This window comes from Jaminaea rosea (genome assembly GCF_003144245.1).
Source record: "Jaminaea rosea strain MCA 5214 unplaced genomic scaffold BDZ90scaffold_18, whole genome shotgun sequence".
Lineage (NCBI taxonomy): Eukaryota > Fungi > Basidiomycota > Exobasidiomycetes > Microstromatales > Jaminaea > Jaminaea rosea.
Window position 1 is genome coordinate 43,986 of NW_020289992.1, and position 17,244 is coordinate 61,229.

The 17,244-nt window shown below is 60.4% G+C and overlaps 11 protein-coding genes across 11 annotated transcripts; 6 read left to right on the forward strand and 5 right to left on the reverse strand.

Annotated features, from left to right (window-relative positions):
- Positions 1–280: 280 nt before the first annotated feature.
- Positions 281–1,900, reverse strand: BDZ90DRAFT_276163 (hypothetical protein; the record flags this gene model as incomplete). Its single annotated transcript, XM_025508917.1, has 2 exons — positions 1,710–1,900; positions 281–1,632 (listed from the first exon to the last, which is right to left on the reverse strand). The coding sequence occupies exons 1-2, from the start codon at positions 1,864–1,866 to the stop codon at positions 281–283; spliced, it is 1,509 nt and encodes a 502-aa protein (XP_025359297.1). The 5' UTR covers positions 1,867–1,900.
- Positions 1,901–2,389: 489 nt separating this feature from the next.
- Positions 2,390–6,624, forward strand: BDZ90DRAFT_256332 (P-loop containing nucleoside triphosphate hydrolase protein; the record flags this gene model as incomplete). The annotated part of the gene is made up of 6 exons (XM_025507888.1): positions 2,390–3,404; positions 3,499–3,929; positions 4,007–4,525; positions 4,590–4,926; positions 5,005–5,306; positions 5,377–6,624. The coding sequence occupies 6 exons, from the start codon at positions 2,390–2,392 to the stop codon at positions 6,622–6,624; spliced, it is 3,852 nt and encodes a 1,283-aa protein (XP_025359298.1).
- BDZ90DRAFT_234650 (hypothetical protein) lies at positions 6,385–7,899 on the reverse strand. Its single transcript, XM_025507097.1, has 4 exons — positions 7,376–7,899; positions 7,002–7,295; positions 6,775–6,920; positions 6,385–6,704 (listed from the first exon to the last, which is right to left on the reverse strand). Exons 1-4 carry the CDS (start codon positions 7,829–7,831, stop codon positions 6,698–6,700), a joined length of 903 nt encoding a protein of 300 aa, XP_025359299.1. The 5' UTR covers positions 7,832–7,899; the 3' UTR covers positions 6,385–6,697.
- A 145-nt stretch (positions 7,900–8,044) lies between these two features.
- On the forward strand, positions 8,045–8,585 carry BDZ90DRAFT_262909 (hypothetical protein; the record flags this gene model as incomplete). Its single annotated transcript, XM_025508548.1, has 3 exons — positions 8,045–8,064; positions 8,142–8,272; positions 8,350–8,585. The coding sequence occupies 3 exons, from the start codon at positions 8,045–8,047 to the stop codon at positions 8,583–8,585; spliced, it is 387 nt and encodes a 128-aa protein (XP_025359300.1).
- Positions 8,586–8,875: 290 nt separating this feature from the next.
- BDZ90DRAFT_256337 (eukaryotic translation initiation factor 3 subunit 6) lies at positions 8,876–10,813 on the forward strand (the record flags this gene model as incomplete). The annotated part of the gene is made up of 4 exons (XM_025507889.1): positions 8,876–9,017; positions 9,112–9,332; positions 9,421–9,755; positions 9,847–10,813. The coding sequence occupies 4 exons, from the start codon at positions 8,876–8,878 to the stop codon at positions 10,739–10,741; spliced, it is 1,593 nt and encodes a 530-aa protein (XP_025359301.1). The 3' UTR covers positions 10,742–10,813.
- A 73-nt stretch (positions 10,814–10,886) lies between these two features.
- Positions 10,887–12,230, forward strand: BDZ90DRAFT_234652 (DUF500-domain-containing protein). Its single transcript, XM_025507098.1, has 2 exons — positions 10,887–11,313; positions 11,405–12,230. Exons 1-2 carry the CDS (start codon positions 10,930–10,932, stop codon positions 11,993–11,995), a joined length of 975 nt encoding a protein of 324 aa, XP_025359302.1. The 5' UTR covers positions 10,887–10,929; the 3' UTR covers positions 11,996–12,230.
- Positions 12,073–12,874, reverse strand: BDZ90DRAFT_262912 (hypothetical protein; the record flags this gene model as incomplete). The annotated part of the gene is made up of 2 exons (XM_025508549.1): positions 12,073–12,588; positions 12,674–12,874. The coding sequence occupies 2 exons, from the start codon at positions 12,872–12,874 to the stop codon at positions 12,073–12,075; spliced, it is 717 nt and encodes a 238-aa protein (XP_025359303.1).
- Positions 12,875–13,136: 262 nt separating this feature from the next.
- BDZ90DRAFT_282029 (subunits of heterodimeric actin filament capping protein Capz) lies at positions 13,137–14,407 on the forward strand (the record flags this gene model as incomplete). The annotated part of the gene is made up of 1 exon (XM_025509417.1): positions 13,137–14,407. One exon carries the CDS (start codon positions 13,137–13,139, stop codon positions 14,292–14,294), a length of 1,158 nt encoding a protein of 385 aa, XP_025359304.1. The 3' UTR covers positions 14,295–14,407.
- On the reverse strand, positions 14,341–15,070 carry BDZ90DRAFT_93134 (hypothetical protein). Its single transcript, XM_025509959.1, has 3 exons — positions 14,778–15,070; positions 14,592–14,688; positions 14,341–14,492 (listed from the first exon to the last, which is right to left on the reverse strand). Exons 1-3 carry the CDS (start codon positions 14,987–14,989, stop codon positions 14,388–14,390), a joined length of 414 nt encoding a protein of 137 aa, XP_025359305.1. The 5' UTR covers positions 14,990–15,070; the 3' UTR covers positions 14,341–14,387.
- A 391-nt stretch (positions 15,071–15,461) lies between these two features.
- On the forward strand, positions 15,462–16,596 carry BDZ90DRAFT_93164 (RraA-like protein). Its single transcript, XM_025509960.1, has 3 exons — positions 15,462–15,682; positions 15,791–16,121; positions 16,206–16,596. The coding sequence occupies exons 1-3, from the start codon at positions 15,575–15,577 to the stop codon at positions 16,526–16,528; spliced, it is 762 nt and encodes a 253-aa protein (XP_025359306.1). The 5' UTR covers positions 15,462–15,574; the 3' UTR covers positions 16,529–16,596.
- Positions 16,205–17,084, reverse strand: BDZ90DRAFT_234654 (N-acetyltransferase GCN5). The gene has a single exon (XM_025507099.1). The coding sequence runs from the start codon at positions 17,066–17,068 to the stop codon at positions 16,664–16,666; it is 405 nt and encodes a 134-aa protein (XP_025359307.1). The 5' UTR covers positions 17,069–17,084; the 3' UTR covers positions 16,205–16,663.
- Positions 17,085–17,244: the final 160 nt, after the last annotated feature.

A 17,244-nucleotide genomic window follows, 5' to 3' on the forward strand; every position in this document is an offset into this window, starting at 1 on the left:
ATTCCCCCGTCTTGCCTCCCGTAACCGTTCCGTGGTGCCGCCGTACTACAGTAGCAGAGAAAGAGAGAAGGTCCCGCGTCCACGTCCACGTCCACGTCCCAACTCCTCACCGTCACCGTCTTCAGCTAGCGAATCGACTTTCCATCCCTGAACCCGTGGCTCGCAACTCGTGGCTATGAACCCTATCCTACGATCCTTCTGTGACGCGGTGCGACGCGACGCTACGATGCCTACTTCGCAATCAAATGATTCGCATTCATTCTGCGCTACAAGACGGCAATCATCTCCTCGCTGGCGGTCCCCCCCTCGTACTCGGCTCAGGCAAGGTGACGGGGCACTTGAGTACCATGAACTTCTTGGCTTTACCCGCCCCTGCCCCGCTCCCCTTGCTCTCCTCACCTTCACCCTCCCCTCCCGCACCCCCACCCACCTGCCTATAGCGAGCCGTACACCCAATACTCTTTGCCACCTCCTTCAACTTGGGCGCAGCCATCCCCAGCTCAGCAGCCAGCACATCTACCTCGATCTGGAACCCGTCGACATGAAGACAGAGAGCCAAGATGGTAGCTAGCAGCTTCGTGTCTCCAAATGGCGTGAGACTCGCCCTCCCCTTTGCTCGATCGCGCTCACAGAACTGGGCGAGTAAAGAGTCAATAAGCGCTTCAGCTTCGGCCTCGCCGTTGTGTTGGCCAATCTTGAGCTTCTCGCGGAGGGACTTGCGATCGTTGAGGATTCGACCGCGCGATTGGGCAGAGAGGGCACGGAGGGAGGCGAGGTAGGAGATGAAGAGGAGGAGGCGCGTCTGCTGTTTTTGGTGGGTGGAGCTAGTCTTCAGAATGCCAGAGGAGGAGGAGGAGCCGCCCGCCTCGCCCCCGCTGGCGTTGTTGTTCCTCGAGGCGAGGACGCGATTCCAGATGCGGCTGGAGAGCCATTGGCTGCGTGACATGGGGGAGGGGAGAAGTCGCTTGATGTGGGCTGCATCGTTTGCTGCGAGGCAGGCAGAGGGGTTGATGTTGCTCGAGATGGACGAGGGGAAAAGCTCCGACAGCGGGTAGACGAGGTCTGGGGTAGGTGCGTCGAGGTGAGGTGTGGGGATCGGGCGAGACTCGACGTCCGTCGCGCTACTCGTCGAAGCAATTGCTGCTGCCTTCGCGGTACTCTCTGTGACGGACGTGGCAATGCCGTCCAGCACGCCTTCGGCCATTCCCGTCGTGTCGACCTTCATCCGATCCGCATTGCGCATGGCCAGCTTCTGCTTGCGATTACCAAACGCCTCGCCCAAGTCTCTACGCGCTTTCGCATAGTCTGCCCTCCCTTGGACCTGAAGCGATGAGCCCTGGATGTTGCGCGCTACATTGAGGAGCGGCGATGCGTGTAGGGTGACCTGCCCCGTCGCCGGGTCATAGAGACCTACGAGGTACTGCCCGGGGTAGCCGCGCGCGTCTGTCGCTTCTTGCTGTGTGGTCGCGGTGGCCAGATCCCAGTTCGTCGACTCGACGACGATGTTATTCTGTGCTGACGGCGGGCGAGCGGCCAGGTTGAGCGAATCGTCGATGTGCGGCGGCGTGGAGGAGGAGGGGCCGTGGTGGTAGAGACTCATGTTGTGTGGAGGAATGAAGGATGGCGAGTCGACTGAGAGCAATCAAGGACGGTTGCGTTAGTGTCACGCTAGCATATACGCACGCTGAACGCCGCGCGCCTTTGCTCACCCAAGACGGCCTCGATGGGCGCATCATCCGCACTGTGCTTCCACCTCAGCGTCACTTCCTCATTCCCACCGCTGCTGCGATGCTGCGTCTTTGCCTGTTTGTTCGCCTTCCCTCCCGACTTGTGCGCATCTGAGCTGCGCTTCTTGTGGGACGACATTGCGAGGAGAGAGATGCAGGTGTTGGTAGTCAAGGTGCTGAACGAAGTCGTAGCCGCCTGTCCGTCCAAAAAGTGCGAATCTCGAATCGGAGGGCGGAAGCTGATTACGTCAGCTCGACTGGCGCGTCCCGCGTGGCTGCTTCCGTCGTGGCTTCATGCAGGTCGACGTACCTCGAGGCGGGCAGCCGATGCAATGTTGCTGAGCTCACCACCACCACCACCATCACGACCAGCGCCTACGATTCGATACGACTACGGTGCCTCGCATACCATGCACCGGTCCAGGAGGGACATCCGCCCTGTCCCCCGCGGGATTGGCAGCAACTTGCACCGCGAAGACCTCAACGATGACGATGATGGGCCCGACGATCTTGCGGGACCATCGGATGTGAGGCGTAGATTGGCAGCAGATCGTACCGTGGGAGCATTTGAGAAGCTGCGAAGGCAGGAGCAGGCGAAACAGCGTGAGGCGGCAGAGAGGGCGCGAAAGGCCGCTCGTGAGGCCGAGCAGGACCAGTTGAGGATGAAGGCCGCAAAGAGGAAGCGTCGGGCAAGCAGCAGGCCAATCAACGTTGATGCTAGCGATGATGAGGAGGAGGCGGGACCCAGTGGTAGCAGCAAAGCAATTAAGCAAGAGCCTGGCGACGACGCAACGCAGGCCATCGTCATCAAGGACGAGTCGGATGAGGAGGACATCAAGCCGCTCATCCATGCGCCACAGCCTCTCCGCGCACCACGCACTCCATCACCCCCGCCCCGCCAATCGCACACCCACCAGGAGCAGATCATCATCGCGGCAGAAGAGCAGGATAGCCATGAGTTACCGCTGGATGTCGAGCCACGAGCCGAAGCTCACAACGCCAACTTCGCCAACACGCCCGACGCCGAGCCTCCTCCCGAAGACGCGGACGCGGGTGCCGTACCTCGCGAAGATATCCCCTGGCCCGAGCCATTTGAACGCCTTGAGGAAATCTTCAAGGCTCTCAACACAGTCTACTCCTTCTGCTCCGCCCGCAAGCACCTCGCTACCACGTTCGATACCCTCCGCAGCAGCGTCGAGAAGCTCGTTGGTCGCGAGCTCGAGGTACACCACATCGCACAGCTCAAGTCTCTCCTCCCCGACCTCATCAACTTCGCCTACGTCGACTCGGATGCCCTCGAGGTGCATTTGGACGCGCACAAGAGCGATGCATCCCGGCAGAAGCGAGCGGAACAGGATGAGATCTACGAGGAGGCGGCACGCGCTGTGAGGGAGGAAGGGTCAACGTACGAGGCCAGCCTGGCACGGCCTAGCGGGGCGGGTAGCGAGGTGCTCCCCTCCGTGGCCGCCCTGCAAGCCGAGTCGTCCCGCAGCACGCACACTCGCGGCGACGACTACGTGCTGCTATTCGAGTTCAACGATGGCACGCTACAAGGAGCAAAGGCTACGGCGCGTGGGAGGAGAAGTATCGGGATGAGACGCGGACCGAACAGGGACGCCAACAAGAAGCAACCGCTACGTCGCCTCTACGACATTCCGTCGACCTCCTCGATGAAGAGTGCGTAGCGCGCCACCACTACCCTGGACCAGCTATGATTGCTGACTGACTGCCCCCGTCACCGCCCCGCCGCGCCCCACCGCCCCACACACAGAGCTGATCGACAAGCGCAACGCCAAGTTCGAGAGTGCCGTCTGCGAGCTCCTCGCTGCCTGCCAAGCAAAAGGCGAAGACTCGGTCGATCTCCTCGTTGCCGCAGCAAACGATCACGTTCCGCTCAACCCAGAGACGGCAGAACGACCCAAGGGCGAGACGCCGAGGAAGAAGCGGATCCGACTCGACTACCTTATGAACCATCCCGATGAGCGTCCTCCCATCAAGGATGTCATCGATGAGTTTGAGGGAGAGCCGTGGTGGTGTGATCAGGTTGTGCCAGGAGGCAGGAAGACGATACCGGCGAGAGAGGCGCGATTTGATGGGTTGACGTTTGTGCTTACGCAGGAGCTGGTGAATGCGCTCTGGGCGACGAGGAAGATTGAGGAATTCTTCCTGCATCAAGCGGAGGCACTCAATTACCTGGACGAGGTGGGTGCGCTCGCACGCAACGATGGAGAGTGAAGGGCAGTGCTGACTACCCCTCGCTCCGTCCCACGCCCGCACAGGGGCTCAACGTCATCGTCTCCACATCCACCTCCTCGGGTAAATCCCTCATCTACCAAGTCCCCATCGTTCGCGCTCTCGAGACCGACCTTAACTCGACGGCCATGTTCATCTTCCCGACCAAGGCCCTCGCTCAAGACCAGAAACGTTCCCTCGAGGACCTCATCTCCTCTCACGTGGGCCTCGCAGAACAAGGCGTCATGGTCGCCACCTACGACGGGGACACGGACAAGGAGCTTCGCCTCGACATCCGGGACCGGGCCAACGTCATCTTCACCAATCCGGACATGCTGCATCAGAGCATCCTGCCCAACGAACACCACTGGCGGCGCTTCCTGCGCTCGTTGCGCTTCGTGGTAGTCGACGAGCTTCACACGTACAATGGACTCTTTGGCGCGCACGTCTCGCTAATCATGCGGAGGCTGAGGCGGATGTGCAATGCGCTGGGCAATCGTGGGGTGCAGTTCATCTCGTGCTCGGCTACGGTTGCGAATCCGCGCGAGCACATGCAGACGCTCTTCGTGAGTGCGCGCGCCTTGAACAGCACTGTTTGTCGCCTATCACTGACGCATCGCTCGCACGCAGGGAATCACCGACGTCCAAGTGGTCACAGAGGACGGCTCCCCCTGCGGCGCAAAGGAGTGGCTCATCTGGAACCCGCCTCTCATCGACGAGCAAGACCCCAAGCAAGGACGCGTTTCAGCCTACGCCGAGGTATCCAAAATCTTCCGCCACCTCGTCTCGCGCGGTGTGCGCACCATCATCTTTACCAAAGTGCGACGGACGTGCGAAATTGTCATTTCACAGATCAAGAAGGATCTCCTATTGGAGCACCGGCATGATATTGTAGAGAAGGTGGCGTCCTATCGATCTGGGTATTCGGCGCAGGATCGTAGGAAGATTGAGCAGGATATGTGGAAGGGTAAGTGCGTGCAGCGGGACGCGCAGAATGAAGCTGACTTGCGCCGCTCTCTCTCGCCCCGCGCTCTCGCCCCGCCAGGCTCGCTCCTCGGCATCGTAGCTACCTCTGCGCTCGAGCTCGGAATTGACATCGGCTCGCTGGACGCAGTCATCATGCTCGGCTTCCCCTACTCCATCTCCTCGCTCCGCCAGCAGTCCGGCCGAGCAGGTAGACGTCTCAAGGACTCGCTCACCGTCCTCTGCTGCGACCCGTTCCCCATGGACCAGCACTACGCCCGCTTCCCCGAGGACGTCTTCGAGCAGCCCGACTCGGCGCTGAGCGTCGACTTGTCCAATGACTTTGTGCTCGAGGCTCACCTGCAGTGCGCCGCCGAGGAAATGGTGAGGCGGCGAGGCACCCTTCCGCGTATAGCCACGCTGACTTGTCACCCTCTCGCCGTCGCACACGCAGCCACTCCATCTCACCGACGATGCAGCCTACTTTGGCCCTCACCTCGCCTCCCTCTGCCGCACACGCCTTGTACCCGACGACGACGGATTCTACCATTGTCGCAGCGAGCTACGCCCCAACCCAGCGCGCCAGGTGGCTATCCGCGGTGCCCGCCAGGTGACGTACAGCTACATCGATGCGACGCCCGGTCGCGGCTCGCGCGTCATGGAGGAAGTGGAGATCGATCGAGCCATCTTCGAGGCTTTCGAGGGAGCTGTCTTCATGCACCAGGGGCAAAGCTACATCTGCAAGGACATCAGTCACGACATGCGCATCGCACAGATGGTGCGAGCGGACGTCAACTTCCATACACGCCCGCGCGACCACACCGATACCGACGCGACCGAGACGCTGCGTATTCGCGCTCTGCGCGGCAGTGAGAGTCGGGCATACTTTGGGAAAGTGACGATCACGACGCACGTGTGGGGTTACTTCAAGGTGGACAAGCGAGCCAACATCCTCGATGCGGTAGATGTCGACTGCCCGCCCTTCGTGCGGCACACGCGTGGATTTTGGCTCGACGTGCCCATGTGGGTCGTGCAGTGCTTGGTTGACGAAGGCATCCAGGCAGCTGCGGCCATCCATGCGGCGGAGCATGCCCTCCTCTCCCTCACGCCCATGTTCGTCGTCTCCCTCGCCGGCGACGTGAGGACCGAGTGCAAGCTGGCGCTAAAGGAGCGTGTGCTGACGAGCACAAGGAAACGGCCTGCGCGACTCATCTTCTACGACTTGCCCGGGCAGAATGGCGGTATCTGCGAGAAGAGCTTTGAGCATTTAGACGGGCTGATCCGCATCGCCGTAGCGGTCATCGAGGCGTGTGGATGTGCAGAGGGATGTCCAGGATGCGTGACGAGCCAGACGTGCGCGTATGCCAATCAGGTCACATCCAAGGCTGGCGCCCTCGCCGTGCTGCGCGCCCTCATCGGCCTCGAGCCCTTCGTCCGCCAAGATGGCGCCGCCGCAGCCGCCGCCTCGCCCTCGAGCCCGCAGCTGGGCATCGACGAGAACCCGCTCAGCGCAACGATTGCCGAAGCCCCCGCAGTGCCATTGGCTAGCGATGCGACGCAAGAAGTGGAAGAGTACGACGAGCGACTCCCGCCGAGCTTGGAGGAGAATCTACGGCGTTTGGAAGGGTTTGCCAGGATGGCACGCGATGGAGAGGTGGATCAACGTCCGGCGATGGGCAAGAGTCTGCTTTTCAGTGAGTGAGTGAGTGATATCGTCTAATTTATTGTCATTTCCACGCGATGCGCGCGTGCGATGCGAGCGCGAAGCGAGAGGATCAGTAGCTGTGGCGGCGAGATGGTGCGAAGAGATGTCAGTGCTCGTGATCAGCCCACATGCGCACGCTACACGCACTCGTAGAAGCCCTTGCCACTCTTGCGCCCGTACCAGCCTGCATCGACCATTCGCGAGAGCAACGCCGCCGGCCTATACTTGGAGTCTCCCGTCTCACGGTGGAGCGTCTCCATGATTGAGAGGACCGTGTCGAGGCCGATTGTGTCCTGTCGCGCGGTAAAGGAGGATGAATCAGCTCGCAGCTCGCAGCTCGTAGCGTTGCTGCCTGATCGCCCCCGCGCACTCACCGCCAACTCGAGGGGCCCCTGCGGATGACGCATTGCCATCTTCATCGTCGCATCGATATCCTCCCTCGTTGCCACACTCTCATCCAGAAGCAGGATGGCCTCGTTGAGCATCGGGCAGAGCAGTCGGTTGGCGATGAATCCCGGTCGATCCTTGGATGCTACGACTCGCTTGCCCAACTGTTTCTCCACAAACTCGATGACGCGGGAGAGTACTTCGGGCGAGGTTTGGAGGGCGGGGATAACTTCTACTACTGTGGAGACGGGGACTGGCCACATGAAGTGGGCCGAGAGGACCTGGCGGCGCGAGAGATGAGAGGCACGAGGTCAGAAAGGGGGAGCTAATGCCTCGTCTCGAATCCCCTCGACGTTCTCACCCTCGCTGGTGACTCGCGGTCGCGCTCCCCTCCCTGGAACTTCTCGCGCACAGCCGCCGACGCAATCTTGGACACGCTGATACTGCTCGTGTTGGTGGCCAAGATGGTTTCCACCGGCACGATATTGGCCAACCTCTTGAACAAGTCCTGCTTTGCACCTAGATTCTCGACAATTGCCTCGCACACCATCTCAGGCGGCTTATCACCCAAGGCTTCGAGGTCCTTGATGATGCTGAGCCTCCCGCGCGCCTCGTCTGCCTGCTGCTGCGTCATCTTATTCTTCTTGACGTCCTTGGCGAGGAGAGACTCGAAGAAGGCGACGCCCTTGTCCAACGCCTTGACATTGCCGTCGTAGAGGCGGACCGAGGCTCGGGCGTTGACAGCTGCAACGTAGGCGATGCCCAGGCCCATTTGACCGGCGCCTGTCACGGCGATCTTGGTGATTGGGTTGGCCATTGTGTAGCGGAGGGGCGCGGGGCACTTGTGAGTCAGGCTTGTCTGGTAGTGATGGGAAGATGCGAGAGAGCAAACGACACGAGCAAACCGGGCTTTCCTTTCCCCACCTCCGCACTCTCTCGCACGCCGAGAGCCGGCCGACTTGCTTCAGAGGGCGGACTGAGCCACGCGGCGCGACGACGTGCATTCAATCCAACACCTCCAATCTACACGATGCCATCCTCGGTGACAATGTGCGTGCGAGAGGCGGATGGGCAGAGCTTCTTGGCGGTGGTTCGCTGACCGCTCCCTCCCCCCGCGTCGCCTGCAGAGCCCTCTTCGTCTCGCTGGGCGTCATTGCCGTCGTAGGCTATCGCATCTCGCGAGGGGGAGGAGGCCGGGGTGGTGGTGTGGGCAAGTACGACCCCAAGACGGGCATCGGCAGGGGTGCGCCAGGCTTTCGTGAGTGCGGCGAGCCACGACCGCTCTCTTGACGCATAGTGATCTGACCCATACCTTGGTGGCCTCCGCCCGCGCAGAGACCAACGTGACTCGCATCGCCGTACCAGCGCACATCGTAGCGCGCATTCGCGCTGGCGAGGACGTGTCGGCAGAGGAGATTACGGCGGCGCAGGAGGCAGAAGCCAAGAAGCAGGCAAAGTTGGCAAAGAGTGGCAAGAGTGGGAAGCCTTCTACGCCGAGGAGTGACCCGGCCAATGAGTGGATTCCAGAGGGTCACTCGACCGCACGGGGCACGAAGGGGAAGAGGATTTAGCGTGGGGAATGAAGATTGCATCGCCTTAAACGCGCTCATAATCCATCAGATCTTGTATATCCGTGTGCTTGTGCTCGTGCTCGATACCATTGCTCAATGTCGCTTTTCCTGCCTTGGTAGTGATCCCAACTCGGCGCCACGTGGTTCTCGGCCGAGGCACGCACGCACGCACGCACGCCTCGAGAAGGTCTCGTGGTTGTCCGCCCGGCCAGCCTCGAGAATACGGACCAAGATTGGAATTCGACGCCGCTTTGCAGCTCATCACCATCAACCCCACCCCGATCATCATCATGGCCGAGTACGACTTGACATCCACGCTACTCAAGTACGTGGATCGCCATCTCGGCTTTCCCTTGCTCTCACACCTCTCTTCGACGGGCTTCTTTGACGAGAAGGATATTGTGAGGGCGCAATATGAGCTTGCGAGAGGAAGTGAGTGCGGCGAGCGCGAGCACGAGCGCATACATGCACACAAAGATAGTCCAGCGAGGATGGATGCTCATCATGACTCCTTCGCCCCTTCCAGCCTCGATGGTCGACTATGCGCAGTCACTTCACGAGCAAGCATTCCCTGGCCAACAAGCGCCCGCAGAGCTCGAGGCGCAGCGAAAGGAGGCGCTGGCTCAGCACGAGAAGCTGGGATCCGAGGTAGACACCGTCCTCAACGTCATCGAGGACCCTAATGTCGCTTCTGCTCTCAAGCAGGACAAGGAGAAGAACCTCGAATGGCTCAAGCAGAACTACGACGTGCGTGCGGGGTCGAGGCGTGCAGGCCGAGGCGTGAGACCAGATGAGCGGGGACGACAGCTAACTTTGCTCCTTCTCACATGAACAGCTCGACCTGGAACAAATCAGCACCCTCTACCGCTATGGCCATTTCCAATTCTCGTGCGGAAACTACAACGAGGCATCCTCATACCTCTATCACTTCCGCATCCTCTCCATCGACCCGGTACTCACTCTCTCCTCGCACTGGGGCAAACTGGCGGCGGACGTCCTCACGGGAGAGTGGGACAGGGCATTGGAGGAGTTGAAGTTGATCCGCGAGCAGGTGGAGCGTAACGATGGAGAGTCAGCAGAGGCGCTGCTCCAGAAGAGGACATGGCTTCTTCACTGGAGTCTGTTCGTGTGGTTCAACCACCCTGAGGGCAGGCAAGGTTTGGTAGAGATGTGAGTTCGCAGCGCCCGCGCGAGCGATGTCTTTCATACCATCGCACCACACGTCATGCTGACCCTGCTTTACGGCGCTGCATCCCCGCAGGTTCCTCTCCCCACCCTATCTCAACACCATCCAAACCACGTCGTGGTGGCTGCTTCGCTACCTCGTGGCCGCCCTCATCCTGACCCGCCGCACCTCTCGCGTCTTCATGGTCCCGCAACCCACCTCCCCCGGTTCCGGCCTCCTCAACGCCAGCCCCGTATCCAAAGTCACACCCGTAGCCGCCCTCCGAGATGTATCCCGCATCATCGTATCCGAGGCAGAGTACCGTCTGCGACCGGACCCCATCGTCGACTTTGTTGCCAAGCTGTACGGCGACTTTGACTTCGAGGCCGCACAGGAAGAGCTCAAGAAGGCCGAGCAGGTGGCAGAGGGCGATTTCTTCCTCTCCGACTTTAAGGACAGTTTGATCGAGGGGGCTAGATACCTCATCTCGGAGGCGTACACTCGCGTACACCAACGTGTGGACATTGCCGACCTCTCGCAGCGTTTGAACCTGTCCAAGGACGAGGGAGAAAAGTGGATCGTCAACCTGGTACGAGACACGCGTGCAGACGCGAAGATTGACTTGAAGGCGGGCGTGGTGACGATGAACTTGCAGGCGACGCACCCGCCCATCTACCAGACGATCATCGAGCAGACTCGCGGCTTCACCTTCCGCACTGCTGCAATGGGTCAGGCCATCGATCGCAAGGCGCATCCGATTGCGCCTTCGAATGGAGCTGAGGGTGGGGCTGCGCAGGCGACGAGAGGAGGTAGGGGAGGAGGACGAGGTGGGCGTGGTGGGCGTGGAGGGCGCGAAGGAGGAGGTGGGCGTGGTGGTGCGCGAGGAGGAGGAGCGGCAGCGGGGCAGACGGCAGCGCAGGCACAGGCAGAAGGTGGTGCGCCTGTGGCACCGTCATCAGCAGCTCCGGCATCTGTATCGACCGAGGCTTGAGTAGAGTCGCGTCAATGTCATCATAGCCCTTGCGCGTACAATCCACGTGGCGTGGCGTGATGCAGTGCATCTCCGCCTGCCCGCCCGCATCGACGCCCGACTCGACTTGACCTTGTGGACCGCACAGCGTTGCAACTCCACTCCTCACCATCCCATCTCCCATCACCTCCCCCCCTTCGCCGCCCGCAATGTCAAACTATCTGGACCGCTTCCGAACAGCCGCTCAAAAAGCCGGCACCCAAGCCACCACCTTTGCCAGTCAAGCCTCCCGCCAGCTGAGCGAACAAGCCAAAATCGCCCAAGCAGGCTTCTCCCTCCCCAAGGAATGCCAGCGCGCAGCCACTATTCTTCAGGGTTTCCTCGCCGACCCTTCCCACCCGGATACGGCACTCAACGCTATCCCCAAGGCGGTGCTCAATAACGCCAAAGGGCTGGCAGTCTTCTCTGTTGCTAAGGCTGGGTTCTTGTGGAGTGGAAAGGTCGGCTCAGGGGTCGTGGTTGCTAGGCTCGAGGATGGGAGTTGGAGTGCTCCGAGTTGTATAGCTACGGGTGGTGTGGGATTCGGATTCCAGGTGAGCAGGCAAGACCCTAGAAGGCAGACTTGTTGCTATCAGGGATACTGATAAGATACTGTTTCCCCCTTGCTCTCTTGCGCCCCCGCAGATCGGCGCCGACATCTCTGAATTCGTCGTCGTCATGAACAGTCACGACGCCGTACGTTCCTTTGCGCTGGCAGGTAATCTCCAGATCGGCGGCTCTCTCAGCGCGTCAGCAGGTCCCATCGGTACAGGAGGTGCCATCCAGTCTGCCCTGGCTCATCCAGCACCCATGTTCAGCTACTCGAGGTCAAAGGGCCTCTTTGCCGGCATCTCCCTCGAGGGTACGCTCCTCGTCGAACGAAAGGACGCCAATCGCGACTTTTACGGTCAGGTGATCCCTGCCGCTGACTTGCTGGGAGGCAAAGTGCCTGCACCCGAGGCTGCGAGCGCCTTGTACGAGGTCGTCGAAGCGGCAGAGGCCATCGATGAGACTGGGCTGCCTGAGCAGGCCTTTGTGCCTCAAGCGCCGGACATGGGAGGCCAAGCAGCAGCAGCAGATACGGGGGCATATGACCTTGGTGGAAATGGCGGCGGAGGTGCAGCAGCAGCGAGCGCGGTACCGGCTGGGGCAGCCCCCACATCAACGGCAGGAGCAGCGGGAAAGAAGCAGGCGACGGTCTTTGACGCAGACGCAGCAGAGCAAGAGAAGCAGTAGGTGCGGCGCTAGAGGAAGATGCGATGACGATGTAGTGCATATGAATACTACCCTTCCCTTCGACTCTCCCGAACTTGCTATCTCCATGCGCTCCTGTACTCTGTCAACCTCTGCGTAATCCGCTTCCAGTCTGCGGCGTCGTGTGAGGGAAGCGGGATGATGCGTAACGCTGCGCCCTGCCCGCTTCCTTCTGACGTCAAGGACGCTGAGAACCCCTCCCTCTTCGGTGGCGTGACCATGACTAGCAGCCTGCACTTGCCATTCTTTCGTATCAGCTGTAGCGCCTTGTACGACTCATCGTCGTCGCCGCCGTCGTCGTCGCCGTGGTCCTCCCCTTTGCCCGCGAGCAGCTCAACGTGCGCATTACAGCCTAACGCTCTGGCCACGCTGTATGCCCCTTTGCTCGTCGAGTAGCGCAAGATGCGGCGTGTGTCGAGGCCGTCGATGGTGGATTCAGGTAGCGCCTCGAGTGTTGAGGGCAGGATGAGGTGGATGTTGTACTGCTGTGCCAGCGGGGTTACGACTTGCGTGTAGAGGTGCGAGATGGAGGAGGAAGGGAGCGAGGCTGGTACAGTGAGGGAGAGGGTCGGGCGCTGAGCAGCGACGAGCAGAGCAGAGCAAGAGGAGGGAAATCAGCATACGATCACACGTGTGTTGCCACGCCACTCGCAGGCTCACCTGAGCAAATGCCTGTGAAGAGGAAGCAGTCGATGTAGGTGCTGAGCTGGATGGATCGGCCTCTTTCTTGGACCCGCTAGCCGCCCACTGCGAGTACCAGTAATAGCCTGCTCCGACCAATGCAACAGCTGCTCCTGCTGCTCCGAAGATGGCGAGAGCGTCTGGTCGTCTTCGCCGTCGATTGGGAGGTTGCTTTGACATGGCGGCGAGGTGGATTGAGGGACAAGAAAGTGAAGCGCCGCTTCCGGCTCCTCTTGGATTCAATCGAGCCGGTCGAGTATTGAGCGGACGGAGCGAGCGGAGAGCGGCTTTGCACTCTTCGGACCGGAGAAAGGAGCACGAGCCGCCCGCACGAGCCACGTCGTCGAGGCGGGGAGGCGGGCAAAGGAGAGGAGCCAACAGCGAGAGAAACAGAGCAAACCGCTTTGCCTTGTCGATCACCACCCAGGCACGACCCCCCATCATGTCACTCGAGGACGTACACGACTTGCTTTTGCAAGCCCCACTCTCACAGGTCAACTCTGTCTTGGCAGACCTACGCGGCCTCGTCTCCTCTGGCGGCTCTTCCTCTCGTCTAGGCCGCGATTTTGAGGAATCACTCCCAGGAGCTCTACGACAACTCCATGAGGATCAGGGCAAAGTTGTCCGTCTACCAGGACTAGAGGCGGGCAGTATCCTGACAAAGGAGGCTCGCTCACACGACAAAGACGCCGAGTATCGCGACGAGGCGCAGAGTAAAGTCTTCTCCTACGACCACGCAGCAGACAAGGTAGCTTCTAGCGAGACGTATCGTGCAGTGTCATCATCGGACAATGAGCTCAAGACGGAGCTAGAGAGACAGCTAGGAGCGTACTTGCGAGACCACTACCCAGACTTGGATCCTCAGCGCACCAATGAAGGAGCATGCGGGTCTGTCCTCAGCCTGCCTACGACACGCATTCAGCGACGAGGAGGGCGTCAAGAGGCCAAGGGCAAGACCAACGTTGAGCAGGGTGCTGCAAACGAGGAAGAGGTGGAGCAGACGCCACAAGAGACGGCAATGGCAGAAAAGGCGACAGAGGATGAAAAGGAGGAGCAGAAAGCAATGGGAGAAAAGGCCGTACGCGTCGTCGACGAGGACGACGACGAGGACGATGAGGGCGAGCTGGTAGAGCTGATTGCCGACGCAGACGCCTCCTCCCCACCCTCGCACATCATCACCATTGTCTCGGGCAAGAGCAACGCCAAGAACTTCTGGTCCGGTCGCCTCCTCTCCACGTACCACTGTCATGCAGACGTAATTGAGGCGCACACGAAGCTGCAGATCCACTACTACGAGAATGGAAACGTCCAGCTGAACGCAGAGGTGCCTGCCATTATCCCACTCAACACGAGCGCCGCGCAAGCATCGGCGTCACCTGCTGCTCAGGCGAAAGCCATCATCTCGGCCATTGGGAAACACGAGCAACACCTCCAGGAGACGCAGCTGGAACGCGATGTGTACGAGGGATTGAATGAACGAGCATTCAAGGGATTGAGGAGGCAGTTGCCCGTGACGAGGCAGAAGGTAGATTGGGACAAGGTGACCAACTATAGGCTTGGGCAGGACTTGGCGGATCACAACGAGGGTGCGGCGGCGTGAGAAGAGCGCGCGCGCGTGCGTGTATGTGCACTCGTGGAGGCCAAAGCAATGCCAGCCCGACATGTAATGACATTTGTTGATGAGCAGTGACTGTCATGCCGCTGCCGCTGATGCCCTCTCCTTGCTTTGTTGACCTTCTACTCCTCGCAAGAAGTCTCTCAAATGTCCCTGCGTATCTGCGATTTGCTTTTCGAGGAACTGCGGGTGCGATGCGCCGGGTTCAAACGTCACCATGTTATCCATGGATACCAGTCAGTAATCTTCCCATCTACCTCGTTTCGCTCCTCGCGCTCGCACCTTTTGCTTCTTTCCCAGCACATCGACCTCCTCTGTGACTGCCTTCTCCTGCGATGTGAGGTTGGCTACGACGGCGGTTGGTGTTGAGGAGCAAAACCTGGCGCGGCGAGAGATGCGAGCGAGAGATGAGATTGCGCAGCGTCAGAGTCGTCGATGACTACACCCTCGCTCTCGGCCCGCACTCACATCTTGCCCACCCCTCTCCACACCTTTGCATCGGATCCCTCTGCCTCAACGGCCTGCCTCGTCAACTCGACTCCCCTGCGTTCGCGCTCCTTTGCCGTTCGCTGAGCTCGTACGAGTGACAGCTGGCGTGAGTTTTGGGCTAGTGTCACCTGTATCTGCTCAAGCATCTTGCGTAGCGCTTCATCGTTAGCGTTTGCGTTGCCCGACGACATGATGATGCGCGCGCGAAGGTGTTGGTTGCAAGACGACGAGATGGTGAATCCGCAATCGCAATCGCAATCGCAGTTCCGCGCCGCCAGTCGAGACGAGACGAGAGCAGTGGAGGCTCGATTGTCGTCCCTTTTGCGCCCTCGTTCTCACGCCTCGCACTTTTGCTCCTCACAACCACGCACGCAACATGTCTAACATCTGGATCGCAGCAAGCGAAGGGGATCAGGCCACAGTCGCCTCTCTCCTCGACTCTGAGCCCAACCTCACGCCCATCTCGCCAGATCACAATACCTACACGCCCATTCATGCTGCCGCCTCGTACGGCCACGTAGCATTGCTGCGCTTCCTCCTTTCCCACCCAAAGTGCCCTCCAAAGGCAGCAGATGTCACCGACGAGGATGGCGATTCACCGCTCTTCGTCGTTGAGGATGTAGAGACGGCAAAGGTCCTCGTCGACGAATTCGGAGCTGACCCTAAGCGCAAAAACGCAGAGGGAAGAACGGCAGCGTACGCTATGTGGGAGAGTGGTTGGCAAGAGGCGAGCGATTGGGTGCGAGAGAAGACGGGCGAGGCTGCATTCGCGGCGGATGACGAGGGCGAAGATGGTATCAAGGAGGAAGACGAGGACGATCATCAAGACGAAGACGATGAAAAGCACGATGGTGAACATACGAAACGCCTCGTCGAAGCACTCGGCGAGTACAGCAGTTGCGAGGTGCGCAGCCCACGTAGCAGCGTGTTGCCTGCCTATATGCTGACATGCTCCCTCGCACGCACGCACGCACGCACGCACGCACGTCCAGATCTCTGACGCCCTCATCAAGCTCAAGCACCCTACAGGCGGACACATCCCCTCCCTCTCCCTCGTCTCTCCTCGTGACTCGGTAACTGCCAAGCTCTGCGGTCAAGTCTTCCCCGTGCGGATGGTCGCCTCGTCGGACAAGAATGCCCCGCCCAAGCCTAGCACCCACTTCGTCGATGCAGCGCCCAAGGATAGCGTCATGCTGGTTACGGCGCCCGACAATGTGCGATCAGCCGTGTGGGGTGGGCTGATGACGGCGAGGGCTCAGGCAAAGGGAGTCAAGGGGGTTGTGCTCAATGGCAATTGCCGTGATCTTGCAGAACACTGGGAGAGTGGTGAGTGCGAGGGGCGCAGTCGACGAGCTAAGGGTTGGGTGTAGCTGACGCTCGTCCCTTCCACGCCATGCCCGTCACCAGGCATAACCATCTTTGCCAAGGGCCACTCAACGCTGGGCCAATCCCCCTTCACCCGTCCCGCTACTCTGGGCGAGCCTATTGAGATTCGCTGCGACTCCAATATCCCACCATCCGACGCAGACCCAGCCTGGCCAACAATGACCGTGCAACCCTCGGACATCCTCCTCGCAGACGTAGATGGCGTCGTCGTGGTACCGCGCAAGCAGGTTGCCGAGGTCGTCGAGCTGACAAAGAAGGGACGCGAGGTGGATGCGAGGTGCCTAGAGGACTTGAAGCAGGGCAAAGGAGTGGCAGAGACGTTCAAGAAGCATAGAGGGGCGTAGAGCGTGGGCGTGGGCGTGGGGTTGGGCGTGGGCGTGGGCGTAGGCGCGGGCGTGGGCGTAGGCGCGGGCGCAGCAGCTTTGAGGAGCGGTGCATTGGACTAGATAGAATACCATGAGGTCACGCGCCGCCGCGCGCTATAGCCACTTTGCCATGACGGTGCGAGGCGTCACCTCGTAGCCCAGGGATTCGTAAAATGCAGCCACTCCGACGTTGTTCTCGCGAATGAGGAGCTGACACTTGGCTACACCCCGCTCACGAAGCCAGGCCTGCGCTGCCTCGACCAGCTGACGACCCAGTCCCTTGCCTCGCTCGTCTGGGTGGGCAGCAACGTAGTATAGCCAGCCGCGATGGCCGTCATGACCGACCATGATGGCTCCCGTCGCGCCCTCGTCTGCGACTAGGATCGTGGATGAGGGACCACGCAGGGCTTGGTGGAAGTCCTGCACTGGATCATTGTAGCTTACCGCGAGGCCGCAAAGCTGCCAGAGCTGCACGACTGTCGCTTCGTCATCCTCCTTGGCTTCTCGTATTGATGCCATGGGCGAGTGACAAGGGTGGAAAGATTGGAGCAACGCAACGTCCGTGCGTGCCGCGGGAGATTGGGGCACTCGCGCTCGACTCGCTGCCCAGACCACGTGGTTTGCAGCAGCTGGCGGGACTGGGAAATTGATTTTTGGCTTCTCTTTTGTGGTGGTTGGCTTCTTTCCGCCTCGCG

Excerpts from the sequence above, each read along its gene's own strand:
- BDZ90DRAFT_93164 (XM_025509960.1), top strand. The coding sequence starts at position 15,575 with ATGACGAGGGCGAAGATGGTATCAAGGAGGAAGACGAGGACGATCATC. Across the intron at positions 15,683-15,790 it reads ACGCCTCGTCGAAGCACTCG|ATCTCTGACGCCCTCATCAA; the intron begins GCGAGTACAGCA and ends ACGCACGTCCAG. Across the intron at positions 16,122-16,205 it reads TCTTGCAGAACACTGGGAGA|GCATAACCATCTTTGCCAAG; the intron begins GTGGTGAGTGCG and ends GCCCGTCACCAG.
- BDZ90DRAFT_93134 (XM_025509959.1), bottom strand. The coding sequence starts at position 14,989 with ATGTCGTCGGGCAACGCAAACGCTAACGATGAAGCGCTACGCAAGATG. Across the intron at positions 14,689-14,777 it reads TGGAGAGGGGTGGGCAAGAT|GTTTTGCTCCTCAACACCAA; the intron begins GTGAGTGCGGGC and ends TCGCCGCGCCAG. Across the intron at positions 14,493-14,591 it reads TGCTGGGAAAGAAGCAAAAG|TTCCTCGAAAAGCAAATCGC; the intron begins GTGCGAGCGCGA and ends TCGCACCCGCAG.
- BDZ90DRAFT_234650 (XM_025507097.1), bottom strand. The coding sequence starts at position 7,831 with ATGGCCAACCCAATCACCAAGATCGCCGTGACAGGCGCCGGTCAAATG. Across the intron at positions 7,296-7,375 it reads ACCGCGAGTCACCAGCGAGG|GTCCTCTCGGCCCACTTCAT; the intron begins GTGAGAACGTCG and ends TCGCGCCGCCAG. Across the intron at positions 6,921-7,001 it reads AGGGGCCCCTCGAGTTGGCG|GACACAATCGGCCTCGACAC; the intron begins GTGAGTGCGCGG and ends ACCGCGCGACAG.
- BDZ90DRAFT_234652 (XM_025507098.1), top strand. The coding sequence starts at position 10,930 with ATGTCAAACTATCTGGACCGCTTCCGAACAGCCGCTCAAAAAGCCGGC. Across the intron at positions 11,314-11,404 it reads GTGTGGGATTCGGATTCCAG|ATCGGCGCCGACATCTCTGA; the intron begins GTGAGCAGGCAA and ends GCGCCCCCGCAG.
- BDZ90DRAFT_234654 (XM_025507099.1), bottom strand. The coding sequence starts at position 17,068 with ATGGCATCAATACGAGAAGCCAAGGAGGATGACGAAGCGACAGTCGTG.